This window comes from Leopardus geoffroyi, chromosome A2, assembly GCF_018350155.1.
Source record: "Leopardus geoffroyi isolate Oge1 chromosome A2, O.geoffroyi_Oge1_pat1.0, whole genome shotgun sequence".
NCBI lineage: Eukaryota > Metazoa > Chordata > Mammalia > Carnivora > Felidae > Leopardus > Leopardus geoffroyi.
The window spans coordinates 6,571,627-6,587,001 of NC_059331.1; the positions used below are offsets into that span (position 1 = coordinate 6,571,627).

The 15,375-nt window shown below is 46.1% G+C and overlaps 1 protein-coding gene and 1 long non-coding RNA gene across 6 annotated transcripts in view; one reads left to right on the plus strand and one right to left on the minus strand.

The window, feature by feature from the left end:
* The window catches only part of LOC123607357 (zinc finger protein 558-like), a 100,989-nt gene that overhangs the window by 7,850 nt on the left and 77,764 nt on the right, over window positions 1–15,375 (minus strand). For 2 of the 5 annotated variants that reach the window (XM_045496529.1, XM_045496524.1), the window contains exons 1-3: window positions 4,228–4,705; window positions 3,701–3,792; window positions 225–348 (exon numbers count right to left, since the gene is read on the minus strand). In XM_045496529.1, the coding sequence (XP_045352485.1) occupies window positions 225–255 (31 nt within the window). In that variant the 5' untranslated portion in view covers window positions 256–348; window positions 3,701–3,792; window positions 4,228–4,705. Of the gene's footprint in view, window positions 1–224; window positions 349–3,700; window positions 3,793–4,018; window positions 4,706–15,375 lie in introns of those variants that run through there. The other 3 variants (XM_045496527.1, XM_045496526.1, XM_045496528.1) reach the window with 3 other exon arrangements.
* Window positions 4,610–15,375, plus strand: part of LOC123607382 — a 59,301-nt gene continuing 48,535 nt past the window's right edge. The window contains exons 1-3 of the long non-coding RNA XR_006716718.1: window positions 4,610–4,715; window positions 13,923–14,005; window positions 14,128–14,258. This is a non-coding gene — a long non-coding RNA (uncharacterized LOC123607382). The remainder of the gene's footprint in view (window positions 4,716–13,922; window positions 14,006–14,127; window positions 14,259–15,375) is intronic.

Here is a 15,375-nt window from a genome sequence, read left to right on the forward strand (position 1 = left end):
AGAAAGAATCAGAGAGACGGTTCAGAGGCTCTCCCATACTCACCACACAGGTGACATCTCCACAGACACTCAAACCACCAAAATCCCAAATCCCAAGAACCACATCGGGGACCGGTGACCCCCGGGCATCTGGCTCCACTCCGGCCTCACCGCTCGGCCCCTCCTTTCCCACTCCGTGGTGCAGGGGCCTTTACTGCCTGGACTCTGAGGGCCCCCCGACTTACCACAAGTGGGGGGCAGAACCACGGCCGCCATCCTGTGACTCAGACAGGAATTTCCCCGGACAACGGGCAGCGGAAGAACCCGGACGCTCCTCCTCTGGTCGGCACAGCGCGCTCAGGCCGGGCCCTGGTGGAAAGGGGACAACAGGAAGCCTTCACAGCCTCTCTCCCACCGCGGGCTTCCGCGGACCAACCCATCTTAGCCTGCCCGTTGTGTCCTCCTTCAACATGCAGGTGGGGTCCCCAGTATTGGGTCTCTACTTAGCAGGTGATGAACCAGGGCTGGCGAAGCCAGAGCTCGTCCTCTTGGGTCCTAACGGTTCGACCGGGACACGCCTCTGCCGCCCCGCCTAAATCCCCAGCTTCCGAGTCTCAGGGCACATTCTTCCCATGCAGGTGGCTGTCACAAACACATTCCCAGGTCCGACCCTTTAGTTACGGAGACGATGACGGCTGATACTAGTCTTTGCCTCCCCCAGCCCCACTGCCCTCAGATGACGGGTGACGTCAGAGTGCGTGAGGATGACCCTCGGTGTTACGAGTTTGTCCCCTTCCACCTGGGGCGCCACCCTAGACCCTGTCATCACCTGACACTATTCTGCCACCTAAAACAATAGCTGAGAAAGAAAGGTCTCTCTGAATCCAGCCTCCCAAACGTTGTCCTTGTTCATGTTTTCTTTCCCTACATGTGTTTTGTTTTGTTTTGTTTTGTTTTGTTTTGTTTTTTTAGAGAGAGAGAAAGAGGGCAAGTGTGAGTTGGGGGCGGGGGTGCAGAGGGAGACAGAGAATCTCAAGCAGGATCCACACCCAGCCCACTGCAGGGCTGGAACCCACAAACCATGAGATCGTGACCTGAGCTGAAACCAAGACTCAGGTGCTTAACTGACTGAGCCACCCAGTCACCCCTAGAAAGTTCCTTTTTATAAAAAGGGAAAGGCCAGGAAAGATACATATCCACCCCCACATCGGGCTCTATGTTGACAGCTCAGAGCCTGAAGCCTGTTTCAGATTCTGTGTCTCCCTCTCTCTGCCCCTCCCTGCTCATGTGTGCTCTCTCTCAAAAATCAATAAACGTTAAAAAAAAAATTTAAAACACCCCACACAATTGCAATCCTCAAAACTGAAAACAAATAATGAAACAAACCTAACTGCATATCAAGTTGGAAGCACGACCATACAGAGTCTGGAAAACCATGAGTCAAGCCTTCACATGACTTTAAAACAAAGTATATCGTCAATTCTGCCCGTTTCCTACTACTGATGGACATTTGAGTTGCTTCACACTTTTTGCTGTTGGAAATAATGCTCCCATGAGTAACCCCACGTGTACATACTGTTTTGCATGTTGAGAGGTTTACATTCAGAGTGTATTTCCAGAGACATGGACAGCAATGCTTCCGAGTGTCAGTTTTTACATATCGTGAAGGAGAATACCATTTAGTAGATAATGTTGTTAGGAGTCAATATTTTTTGCATAACATATAAAAGATCAATATAAAATCAAAGAAGTTAAGGGAAAAAAAACCACTGCAAAATTAAATTAAATTAGAAATGTCATGTTAAACTCATGATTTAAAAAACATGTATGTCTTGGCCACTGGCTGGCTCAGTTGGTGGAGTGTGCCACTCTTGATCTCCAGGTTGTAAGTTCGAGCTCCATGCTTGGCGTAGAGATTACTTAAAAATAGGGGCGCCTGGGTGGCGCAGTCGGTTAAGCGTCCGACTTCAGCCAGGTCACGATCTTGCGGTCCGTGAGTTCGAGCCCCGCATCAGGCTCTGGGCTGATGGCTCGGAGCCTGGAGCCTGTTTCCGATTCTGTGTCTCCCTCTCTCTCTGCCCCTCCCCCGTTCATGCTCTGTCTCTCTCTGTCCCAAAAATAAATAAACGTTGAAAAAAAATTTTTTTTTAAATAAAATCTTAAAAACAAACAAACAAACAAACCCCAATACACATATATTTCCTAGTTATATCCAGAGAAAGGTCCTAGAAGTAATGCTACTCCAGCGGCACTTAGCACATCCAGGGTCTAGATCTCGGTTTTTATTTATTTTTAATTTTTTAAGGTTTATTTATTTATTTTATTTATTTTTTTAAAATTTTTTAACGTTTATTTATTTTTGAGACAGAGACAGAGCATGAATGGGGGGGGTCAGAGAGAGGGAGAGAGAATCTGAAGCAGGCTCCAGGCTCTGAGCTGCCAGCACAAAGCCCGATGCGGGGCTCGAACTCACGGGCCGCGAGATCATGACCTGAGCCGAAGTCGGCCGCCTAACCGACTGAGCCACCCAGGCGCCCCAAAGTTTATTTATTTTTGACAGAGAGACAGAGCATGAGTGGGGGAAGGGCAGAGAGAGACACGCACAGAATCGGAAACAGGCTCCAGGCTCTGAGCTGTCAGCACAGAGCCCGATGCGGGCCTCAAACTCACAAACCGTGAGATCATGACCTGAGCTGAAGTCAGACGTTTAAACTGACTGAGCCGCCTAGGTGCCCCTAGATCTTGGTTTTTAATATGATTCACCATGATAAGGAGCAAAGTATGCAGTAATAATGGAAAATCTCCAGTTTATGTTAAGGGGAAAAAAAAGCAAGATAAAGAAAAATGCATATAGTACTACAATGTTTTGTGGAGGCAAAGTGGAAACAAGAATATATTTGCTTGTATTTACTTAATTAAAACCTGGAAGGATAAGAATGCATGATAAACCATGAAAAGTAATTACCAGGGTGCCTGGGGAGCTCAGTTGGTTGAGCAGCCCACTCTTGATTTTAGCTCAGGTCATGATCCCAGGGTTTTGGAACCGACCCCCACATCGGGCTCTGCTCTGAGTGTCGAGCCTGCTTGGGATTTTTCTCCCTCCCTCCCTCTCTCCCTCTCTCTCCTACTCTAAAAAAAAAAAAAAAAAACAAAACTAAACTAAACTAAACTAAAAAAAAAGTGATTACCTGTAAGTCATTCAGGGAAGAACAGGATTTTAGAACACGTGAGGACAAGATTTTATAATATATACTTTTTCATGTCGTCTTGGTTTTGCAAAGATGCAAAGAAAATGCAAAGAAAATTTTTAACGAGAATTTTAAACATTTGAGTATTTTATAAGAAAATCGAGTAATTTAGGGGCGCCTGGGTGGCTCAGTTGGTTGAGCTTCTGACTTCGGCTCAGGTCATGATCTCACAGTTTGTGAGTTTGAGCCCCGCGTCAGGCTCTGTGCTGGCAGCTCAGGGCCTGGAGCCTGCTCCACATTCTGTGTTTCCCCGTCTCTCTGCCCCTCCCCTGCTCATGCTCTGTCTCTCTCTGTCTCTCAATAAATAAACGTTAAAAAAAATTTTTTTTATTAAAAAAAAAAAGAAAATCGAGTAATTTAATTTTTAACCTTCACTCTTAGAGACTCCTGGTGTTTACAGCTTGAGCACAGGAAGGGTCCTGCCCAGTGGAGGCTGCCCAGACCTATTATTACCAGTTCCACAGGGTACTCACCTGATCACACAGAAATCCACGGATCCCTGAGGGCAGGTGAACCTTGAGGCTGGTTTCAATACAAACTTGAAATGGAGAGATGCTTTTCTTGCCTGGGGGGGAAAAAAAGGCACAAAGATTGCTTTTGAGGCATTTTTATAGGAAGTAATAGTTGTTGGATAGAAAGGCCGCCCATTCACAATTAATTTTTTTTTTCTTTTTTAACTGATTTAAGATGTAACGAGGGTCCCGAGGGTCCCAGCCTGTTGGCCGGGACTGAATGTGCCCGATTCCCATCCAGCATCTGCTCCCGAATGGGAGGAAGCAGCATTGCTCAACTCATTCCGCAGGATTAAGCTTCTGGGGCTCGTCACTTAGGGATCCCTCGGATGAGTGACTCAGCTGGGTCTGAAACAATTTCCACAGTGGATTCGGGACTTCAGGGATTTTAAGGTCCTAGATGGAGTAGGGCTGGGGCCGGTTAAGTTTCCGTAGTGGGGGGCGGTCCCGTGCATTGGAGGGCAGTGAGCAGCATCCCCGGCCCGTACCCTCTAGATGCCGTACGTGACAATCACACAGTCCCCAGACGTGGCCGGAAGTCCGGGGGAGCCGGTGGTAGAGTGGCCCGCAGGGGAGGTGACAGGACCGTGCTTTCGGAGTAGGGGACGGCGGTGTCCGGAGCTAGAGGCTGACCTGAGGAACAGCCTGAGGCCCCAGGGAAGGACTGGGGCTCGCGTGAGGGACAGGGGGATGTCGGCGTGACCCGGGGCTGCCCAGCCCCTCCCTCCTGGATCGGACCCAAGAGCTCCGCGGCGCATCGAGTCCCGCTCCTCACGCGGGTTCCGGCGCGCACCGGCCGGGAAGACGGGACTCGCAGCCCTGGTGCCAGACCCGCGGCTGCTCCCCGGCCGCACTTCCGCTTCCGGCCTCGGGATAGCGGCGGGAGACCCGGGCGTTCGGGGTCTCCGGGCGGTGGGCTGTGGCGGCGAGGAGGGAACAGGGTCGGGATGGGCGGAGGCGGGGAGCGAGGAGTGAGGTAATGGGGGGAGCTGCGGCGGGGGCGGGGTAAGGGGGAGTGGTTAAGGGGTGAGCTGCGGTGGGGTGGGGCAAGGGGGCGGGGCGAAGGGATGCGCAGCGGTGGGGGCGTGGTTAGGGTGGGCTGTGGCAGGGAGGGGTTGGGGGCGGGGTGAAGGGGTGGTCTGAGGCGGGGACGGGGTAGGAGGTGTGGTTAAGGGATGGGAGGTGGGGGGCGGGGTAAGGGATGGGCTGTGGTAGGGAGGGGTTGGGGGAGGGGTTGGGGCGTGATTAAAGGGTGGCCTGCGGCGGAGGCGGGGTTGGGGCGGGTTGAAGGCGAGGACTTAAGCGGGGACGGAATAGGAGGCGTGGTTAAGGGGTGGGCGGGGCCGGGGTTCGGTGAAGGCGTGGGCGGCGGGGGCGGGGTTGGGGGCGGGGTGAAGGGGGACTTCGGCGGAGACGGGGCGTGGCCTGCAGCGGAGGCGGGGTTGGGGCGGGTTGAAGGCGAGGACTTCGGCGGGGACGGAGTAGGAGGCGTGGTTAAGGGGTAGGCGGCGGGGGGGCGGGGTAGGCTGTGGCAGGGAGGGGTTTGGGGGCGGTGTTAAGGGGTGGGCGGTGGCGGGGTTGGGACGGGTTGAAGGGGAGGACTTGGGCGGGGACGGGGTAGGAGGCGTGGTTAAGGGGGGGCGGGGGGGCGGGGGAGGGGGCGGGGTTGGGGCGGGTTGAAGGGGAGGACTTGGGCGGGGATGGGGTAGGAGGCGTGGTTAAGGGGTGGGCGGGTTCGGGGAAAGGGGTGAAGGGGTGGGCTGCGGCGGGGGCGGGAGGGAGCCGGGCCTCAGGCTGAGGTGCTTTAGTTTGCTTAGTTGACAAGGCAAGATGACTTTTTTGACAAATCAAAGTCCGTGAGAGGACTATGGAAAAAGTGATCTACCGAAGCATTCTCTAACTTTTGTTATTGGGGAAAAAAAATCCAATGAAAATAACCAATTGAGGGAGGAATACAGTGGGTGCAGAGACAATCCTTGTATCTTAGTATGTGGTCAAGTTAGCATTTCAAATGAGCTGGAAAATGATGACTTAATAATTTGAGGGGAATATAGTACACGTTTAAAAATTAACTGGGGGCGCCTGGGTGGCTCAGTCGTTTGAGCCTCCGACTTAGGCTCAGGTCACGGTCTCCCAGTTAGTGGGTTTGAGCCCCACGTGGGGCTCTGTGCTGACAGCTCAGAGCCCAGAGGCTGCTTCAGATTCTGGGTTCTGCTCTCTCTCTGCCCCACCCCTGCTTGTGGTCTGTCTCTCTCTGTCTTTCAAAAATGAGTAAACATAAAAAATTGTTTTTAAATAAAAAGTAAAAATTAACTGAAGTATTCAGGAAAAAGTTCCAACTGTATTTGGAAGGTAAAATTAAAAACTCTAAAAGTCAGAAGAAAACATGGAGGGACTTGTGTATAACCTAGGTATTTTACCTAAATATGAATCTTTATAGTAACTGTCACTTGGTGAAAAAAAAAAACAGAGAAGGTACAATGGAAGATGACCTGAATATTTCTAAATTATGAAATGAGCTTTTCAGGCTAAAGAGGTGGCAGAAGACATAGAGAATGTGCTTACTGTATATGTAATAGTGGAAGAAATAGCTAGAGTCAACGGCAAAAACTTTGAGGATAGCCGTTAATCCAAAGTAGGACTCCTGTTTGTGAGCTTAACATAGGGACTCTTAAAAACAGAGGAGAGAACTCCTTGATAAATAGATTAAAGAGATAAAGATAATAGTTGTGTAACTTCTGAATGAAAAACCAGAGTGGCTTATTGTTTAAAGACCTAAAAATACGTTGTGGAGACTTATGAGATAAAACCTAAGAAAGCCTGTTTCTCCTAGGACCTATTTTATTCCTTAAACCTTTTGAAGAGTGCTTGGTGGATCTTAGGAGAATGATGTAGCACTTTGGGGCAAAGATGCCACCTACTAATCTAGCACTTGAAACCAAGATGGACCTTGCCCTTGGTGCTGTAGTAGACAGGGAGGAGGGTGGCCCAGACACTGCAGAACACTTCTCTCTTCTAGCCTTCATGTCCAACCCCAACACACACACACACACACACACACACACACCAGCACTACCACCACAAATATACCTTCAGCAAAAGCATCATCAACACCAATGCCTACAACAGGGGTGCATGGATTATTCAGATGGACAACACATATCCTGCAGTTTAGGAGAATAAAAGAAGACGACAGGCTTCCTAACAACTGTCTTTTAGGATCAGTATTTTATCTGTAGGTTTGAACTACATATTAGACTCTTTTTCTGTTAGAGGAGAGAATAAGCTAGACTCCGGAAAAACAAGACTCCACTTGTACCCATAGTTTTAAAGCTACTATTTGACAGAAGTCAGGACATGCGTGGTCCTTTCTTTATCTCTCCCTCATGTTTTATCAGAAATGTCAAGGTTTATGATCTAGTTATAGAAAGCGATACACAATTTTCCTCATCACAAAGATTATGTGATCATTCTACTAGAAAAGCAGATAAACAAGGAAAGAAAAAAAAAAGAAAACGAAGTCAACTATAAGTTAGCTCATCTCTGAGAGATATTCACTATTGATATTATGGTGCGTCTTCTAGCCAATTTTCCTGTTATGTGTATAAGCAGACATTATCTCACATTGATATTGCATAACAACTAAACTTAGTTTTTGCTCACAGATAGACTCTGAACTTTCCCCCATATTCATAAATATGTAATTTTTCAAAGTTTGTTTGAGATAGAGAGAGAGGGGGGGAGGGAGGGAGAATCCCAAGCAGGATCCATACTGTCAGCTCGGACAGAGCTTGATCAGCGGCTGGAATCCACAGAACTATGAGATCATGACCCGAACTGAAACCAGGAATCGGATGCTTAACTGACTCAGCCACCCAGGCACCCATAAATATGTAATGTCTGATGTCTGGAATCCTTTGAGTTTACCATGGTTACTTTAACCAGCATCCTATCAATAGTTGGGGTTTTGAAAATTTTTCAGTATTATACATAGGTTGTAATGAACATCAGTGTGCTTCCATTTCTGCTCATTTGTTGGATTATTTTCTTTGGACAAGCCCCTAGGAGAGGAATTCCTTGATAGAGGGTATGCTTAGTTTAAGACTTCTGATAAATATATTTCTAAAATTGTCTTCCAAAATTACTGTTTAAATCTAGATTCCCATCAGGAATGAAAATTAGTGAACCTGTCCCCATACTTTCTTCACAAAGGGGTATTATCACTATTTTTAATACTTGCAAATGGTTGAAGGTATTTCTTCAAGGATAAATGTATTTTAATATATTCACAGGTGAGTTATAGTTCCTCTCTGTCCATTCTTTGGGAGACTTTAACTCATCCTTATTAATTTGTAAGTGTCCAAAAAAACACATCAAAGTTATTAATCCTTGCATTTCATGTTTACCAGAAGATTTTTAGCCAAGATGTCATTTGCCTATTAATTTTGTCATGGGATTTTCTGGCAAAGGAAGTCATTAGATCTTATGGAATCAAATTTTGCCTATATTTGCCTCAATGGCTTATGGATTTCATGTCAAATTTAGATCTTATAAAACCCACGACTATCTAAAGAATCACTTTTGGAATACCTGGGTGGCTCAGTTGGTTGGGCATCCAACTTTGGCTCAGATCATGATTTCATCGCGAGTTCGAGTCCCGGATCGGGCTCTGTGCTGACAGCTCAGAGCCTGGAGCCTGTTTCAGGTTCTGTGTCTGCCCCTTCCCTGCTCACGCTCTCTCTCAAAATAAACATTAAAATAATGATAATAATAATAATAATAATAATAATAATAATAATAATAATAAATTACTTTATTGTGGATCACTGTATTGTGGATACATTTCTTAGATTTGAGTTTGTAATTTATCTGGAGTAGAGATGTAATTTCAACAGTTTAGTATTCTATGACAGGAAAGTGCCATTATATAAATTATGCTAGGGAAATGATCTACACAAAAGAAGATGAACCCAGAGGGTAATTGGAATCATAAGCAAATATCACAAAATATGTATCAGATTACAGGTAACTTGTGCCCTGAATTAAATGAGAAACAAAGTGGTTCAGTGACAACAAAATAGCAAAGAAAAAGTACTCAAGAAAGTATGAAGAAATTGAGAAAAACCCATGATGATAATCCAACCATTCGAAGTTAAGTCATTTGAGACCATTTTTGCAGTGTGCATTTATTATATTTCTAAATGCACACATATTTTCAAGTATTCATTTTTCAATGAAAATTCATATTTTCAATATATTTTGTCGTGGATATCCACAATCACAGGATTAAGTTAGAAATTTAGGGAACTGCTGATAAAAATAGGATAGCAAATCTCCAGACCTGGAGGGTAACTAGGGGCCACCTGGAGTCATTAACTTATCAGATAAAGAAATGAGTCTTCAGAGATGAATGTTTCAACTAATTAAGGTTACTGTGTGTTCCTTTTTCTTCCTTCTTTCTTTAAAAAAATTTTTTTAATGTTTATTTATTTTTGAGAGAGAGAGAGAGAGAGAGAGCGTGAGCAGGGGAGGGGCAAAGAGAGAGGGAGACACAGAGTCCGAAGCAAGCTCCAGGCTCCGAGCTGTCAGCACAGAGCCCAAGGCGGGGCAGGAACCCAAACCACAAGCTGTAAGATCGTGACCTGAGCTGAATTCGGACACTCAACCGACTGAGCCACCCAGGAGCCCTTCCTTTTTCTTTCTCATGCTGAATTGGTGTATTGCTTCATATTTTTGCAAAACAATACAAATCTGTAGTATTTGTTTATAATAGCAATCTTTCTAGGTAAGCAAGGTGAGTGGTCAAATATTAGCTTGCCTGTTTTATAAATCATTAAGCTTAAACATAAATATTAATTCCGTTTAGAAGTTTGAGAAGATCTCCTTCTGTAAGACATTTTGTTAAATTCTCCTGAAGGGAGAGGAAGCAGTCTGCTCTCCAGAAGGGCAGCGTTTATGTGAAAACAATTTTGGGCAAAATTATAGTGCAAGGGGAAATCAGCCCACTACTCCGAAGGGCAAAGTGCAGTGCTCTTACCGTTCCAAAAAGGGAGAGGTTAAATTTCACTGGGGACAGACTAGGACACACTTCTGAAAGAGGTGTTACAATGTGGTTTTATCACTTCATGCAAATATTAATGATATAACTTAGATTATTTGATATAAAAAGTATACAATGAAATCTGAAATAGTTCGTCGCGGTGCTCACATGGTCAAATGTTTCATAAAATTTGCAAAAGTAGGGGCGCCTGGGTGCCTCAGTCGGTTGAGCATCCGACTTTGGCTCAGGTCATGATCTCACAGCTCTTGAGTTCGAGCCCCGCGTCGGGCTCTGTGCTGACAGCTCAGAGCCTCGAGCCTGCTTCGGATTCTGTGTCTCCCTCTCTCTCTGCCCCCAACCCACTCACATTCTGCCTCTGTCTCTCTCAAAATAAATAAACATTAAAAAAATTGCAAAAGTAAAATGTTAAAGGGGCACCTGGGTAGGTAGTTCAATCGGTTAAGCATCTGGCTTCGGCTCAGGTCATGATCTCTCAGTCCGTGGGTTCGAGCCTCGTGTCAGGCTCTGTGCTGACAGCTCAGAGCCTGGAGCCTGCTTCCGATTCTTTGACTCCCTCTCTTTCTGCCCCTCCCCTGCTCATGCTCTGTCTCTCTCTCTCTCTCTCTCTTTCAAAAATAAATAAGCATTAAAAAAATTTTTAAAAAAGTAAAATGTTAGACCCTTCTTTCCCCCAGCTTTGTTACAGTATAACTGACAATTAAAAATTGTATGTATTTAACTTGATGATTTGATATACATATACATTGTGATTAATCACCACAGTCAAGCTAATTTACATATTCATCACCTCACCTGCTTCCCATCTTCTTGTGTGTGTGTGTGTGTGTGTGTGTGTGTGTGTGTGTTAAGAACACTAAAGATCTACCTTCTTAGCAAATTCCAATATGCAATTCAGCATCGTTAACTATAGTCACAGCGCTGAACTTTAGGTCTCCAGATCTGTTCATCTTGCATAACTGAAACTTGTACCCCTTGATCAACATCTCCCCCTTTGCCCTTCCTCCCACCTCCTGAAAACCACCATCATATGCTGCTTCTGTGAATTTGAATACTTTTCAGATTCGATGTGTAAGTGAGATTGTGCAGCATTCGTCTTTCTGCATCTGGTTTATTTCACTTAGATAATGTCCTTCAGATTCATCCACATTGTCTCAAATGGCAGGATTTCCTTCTTTTTTAAGGCTGAATAATATTCCATTTAAATATATCACACTTTCTTTATCCATTTGTCCACTGACAGAAGTTTTGGTTGTTTCCATACCTTGGCTGTTGTAAACATAATGTTAAAACGAACACAGGTGTATAGATATCTCTTAGAGATCTTGATTTTATTTTCTTTGGACATATACCTAGAAATGAGATTGCTAGACATTATGGTGATTCACTTTTCAATTTGGGGAGGAAATTCCACACAGTTTTTCTTCGTGGCTGCACCAATGTGCATTCCCACCAACAGTACCACAAGGGTTCACTTCCCTCCACATCCTTGCCAACACTTGTTATCCCTTATCTTTTTGATGATAGCCATTCTATCAGGTGTGGGTCTCCAGCCCCTTGTGAAGCACCTTTTACACCCTTGAAAGGCACAAAAACAGGTTTCAAAGCGAACCTAGAATCAGACCTTCGGACCTCTGTATCATAATGTTACAACAAGATCTTTAAAATTAAACTTCCAAATTTTGAGAACTATAGATTCATTTGCAGTTGTAAGAAATCATACAGAGAGATCTCGCAGAGCCTTTACCTGGTTTCCCCCAATGGCAACATCTTGCAAAACTGTAGTACAAATACCACAGCTAGAAAATTGGCATGGGCATTGTCAAGATAGAGAAGAGGTTTTTAAAAAAAATTTTTTTTAAATGTTTTTATTTATTTTTGAGACAGAGAGAGACAGACCATGAGCAGAGGAGGAGCAGAGAGAGAGGGAGACACAGAATCCAAAGCAGGCTCCAGGCTCTGAGCTGTCAGCACAGAGCCTGACGTGGGGCTCCAACTCACAAGCTGCGAGATCATAACCTGAGCCGAAGTCAGACGTCCAACCAACTGAGCCACCCAGGCCCCCCTTGATACAGAAGAGTTTAATCACCACAGAGATCCCTTCTTTTTCCCTTTTGTAGACACGCCCACCTCCCCTCTCTGGCCATTTTTGTCCTTTACCCCTGGAAACCACTAACTCGCTTTCCTTCTCCATAATTTTACCATTTAAACAGTGTTATACAAATAGAACCACACAGTATGTAACCTTTTGGAATTGGCTTTTTTTCACCCCCCACTAAACATAATATTCTGGAGATTGATCTAGGTCATTGCATGCATCAACAGTTTCTTTCTATGGTTGAGTGGTGTTCAATGGTATGCACCATATTACTCTATTTAACCATTCACCCCCTGAAGTATATTGTTTTGTTTCTTGGCTATTAAGAATAAAGATTTTCAATAAACGCTTGTGTACATATTTTTGTGTGAACGTACATCTTAATTTCTTTGGGATACATGGAGATTAAATTTTTGTTGTTGTTGAAATAATTATAGACTCCAGCAGTTATGGAAAGAGTAGAGAGTTCCATGTACTCATCACTCAGTAAGTCTCATTGTCCCTCTTTTTCGGGGTCAAGCAGAGGGGACAGAATGAATGCCAGATGGGTGACAGGTCACCAGCCTGTGTAAATTCTGGCATTAAAGGGTAACACTTCACATGCCTGTCGTCGTCCACTATTTTTCATATTTGTAAACGGTTGGGGAATGCATTTCTCCAAGGCTGAATAAGGCAATCAAGTGCTTCTGGCAACTTCCTACATCCTGAATTCAATGCCAACTTTTTCTTCTTTTTTGACTTTCTTACTCTTTGACATTTTGTAGGTAATCTGTCTTATCTCTGTGGTTGCTATGGGGAAGAAAAAAACACTCTGCAAATTTACCACCATATACCTGTGGGTGGATTGATTTTTATTCTACTTAGCACTCCCTGGGCGTCTTAAAACTGAAACAAACAGGGGCGCCTGGGTGGCGCAGTCGGTTAAGCTTCCGACTTCAGCCAGGTCACGATCTCGCCGTTTGGGAGTTCAAGCCCCGCGTCAGGCTCTGGGCTGATGGCTCAGAGCCTGGAGCCTGTTTCCGATTCTGTGTCTCCCTCTCTCTCTGCCCCTCCCCCGTTCATGCTCTGTCTCTCTCTGTCCCAGAAATAAATAAACGTTGAAAAAAAAAAAAAAATTTAGATGTCAAAAAAGCAATATAAAAAAAAAAAAAAACTGAAACAAACAAATGACGGCTTCAGTTTTGGAAATGTCACTCCTGTAATTTTTTTTTTTTTTATTTGAATTTGGATATTCTTTCACTCATTCTCTTGTTTCCTTCTGGAACTTTCTTGAGTGGTGCCAACCACTCCGTATCTTATTTTCTTCTTTTTCTTCACTCTTCTGTGTTCATGGTACATGTCTTACTATTTTCCAGCTTGCCATTTCTCCAATCACTGTGTTCAGTTTGGGTCCTAGTATTCTGTGTATTTAATTTATGTAATGTATTTCCATTAATATATATTTGGCTTGCATATTTTTTTTTATAATTTTTTTTAACGTTTATTTATTTTTGAGACAGAGAGAGACAGAGCATGAACGGGGGAGGGGCAGAGAGAGAGGGAGACACAGAATGGGAAGCAGGCTCCAGGCTCTGAGCCATCAGCCCAGAGCCCGACGCGGGGCTCGAACTCACGGACCGCAAGATCGTGACCTGAGCTGAAGTCAGACGCTTAACCGACTGAGCCACCCAGGCGCCCCATATTTTTTTAAGTTTATTTATTTTGAGAGAGAGAGAGAGACAGCGAGAGCACTTGAGCAGGCGAAAGGCGGAGAGAAAGGAGAGAGAGAGAGAATCCCAAGCAGGATCCACGCTGTCAGTGCAGAGCCCGGTGCCGGGCTTGAACTCCCAAAATGCGAGATTGTGACCCGAGCTGGAACCGAGAATCGGAGACTTAACTGACTGAGCCACCCAGGTGCCCCTGTTTTCATACATCTAATGTTACGGATCACACGCGCACCTCTACGCCTGGCCCACACCTCACGAGACAGGGCTTTGCAGCCGCTTCTGAGATGCCCCCTTTGATTTTTCATTTTCTTACTCCCGCAGTTTCCTCTCTTTGTGTGCAGTTTGGCTGATCCCAGCTGCGTTTTCAGGATGGTAGCCATACAAGGATGGAGATGTGGCCGTTGGTGGGTTTTTCTCCCCTTTACACATTTCTCCCATATAGTGGGAACAATGGGCCTAGCAAGGATGTCATTTCCCAGCAGCAAGTGCCTTTTATTTATTTTCTGCTTGATTATTATGATGGAAGGTACCTAGGTGGTTTGAAGATGGATGGACCGAGGCTCTACACATCACCTTCCTGTCCTTCCCCCTGCACCCCCACATCCCAGACCGTCCATATTTCCTCTCTTCCCGCTGACCTTGTTTCCTTCAAAGGAGGTAAGAGAGTTTTCTGTTTTCTGTTTCTTTTTTTTTTTCCTCTTAGTTCTCCCTTTCCAGGGCTGGAGGCTTCGTGAGAGAGTGCTGCCCACCAACCAGTACGCTCTGCCTCCCTGCCCCCTATCCCGCCTCAGCTTCCAACACTCAAACACTCTTTTGACTTGGGGTAAAGCTCTTGTTATAGGCTGAATCGTGCCCCCCGCCCCACCAAGATATATTGCCCCAAATGCACACGAGACGTATCTGTGGAACAGATGGATTCTTAATGGGCCCTTCCTGATGGGAAGTCAGAACTTGCCATGTAATAGAAGAAGTGAAGGGTTACCACCCTGCTCTGGACACCCCCTACTCTGTCAGTCTGTGTCAGTGCCTGGGGGGGTCCCGTTCCTGCGTAGATGAAGGAAGGTTCTGTGTAGGGGAATGTGCTGAGGAGATCCTAGGGAGGGGAGGCCTTTGGCATGACCCTGGGCCTTGGCTGGGGTTAGAGACCCGTGGGGGTGCTGGGGCAAGCAGGAGTCACTCAATCAAGTAGTCGACACCTAGTCCCTCTCCCTCCATGGCTAGGCCTGGCTGGGGGCCTGGACACCCATCAAGAGACCAGAGGATGGGAACCCTCGTCAGTGGTGGGGCTGGGGGTAGGTGAAGGCAACAGGACAGGGCCTGTAGCTGTGAGAGGAGATGACCTCTCCTCTGGGGCCCCTCAGCACCCAACTGCCCCTTTGGATGTCTACCTCCTCATGGGGGCCACGAAGTGAGATGATCCCTTGGGGTAGGCCTCACGGGGGTGATGAAGTTCAGGGGTGGTAAGGAATGTGTGGGAGCAGCGATGACAGTCAGATGACACTGAATCCTCGGGAGACCCAGAGAGGCAGGGGTTCGTTACACTTTCCAGATGAGGAGAGTCTCAGGGAGGCCAGGCCACGGGGGCAAGCTCACGCACTAGTGAGTGCTGGAGCTGGGAGAGTTCCAGAATCAGCCAGCTAGAGTTAACCTGGCACCTCTGCTGCTCCACCCCCGGCAGATGTCCGGAGCCCCCAGTCTGGGTTCTGGGGGGAGACATGTTGGGGGGGGAGACTGGACTGACTGGTCCCATCCTCCATCCTGCAGGTGACCTCCT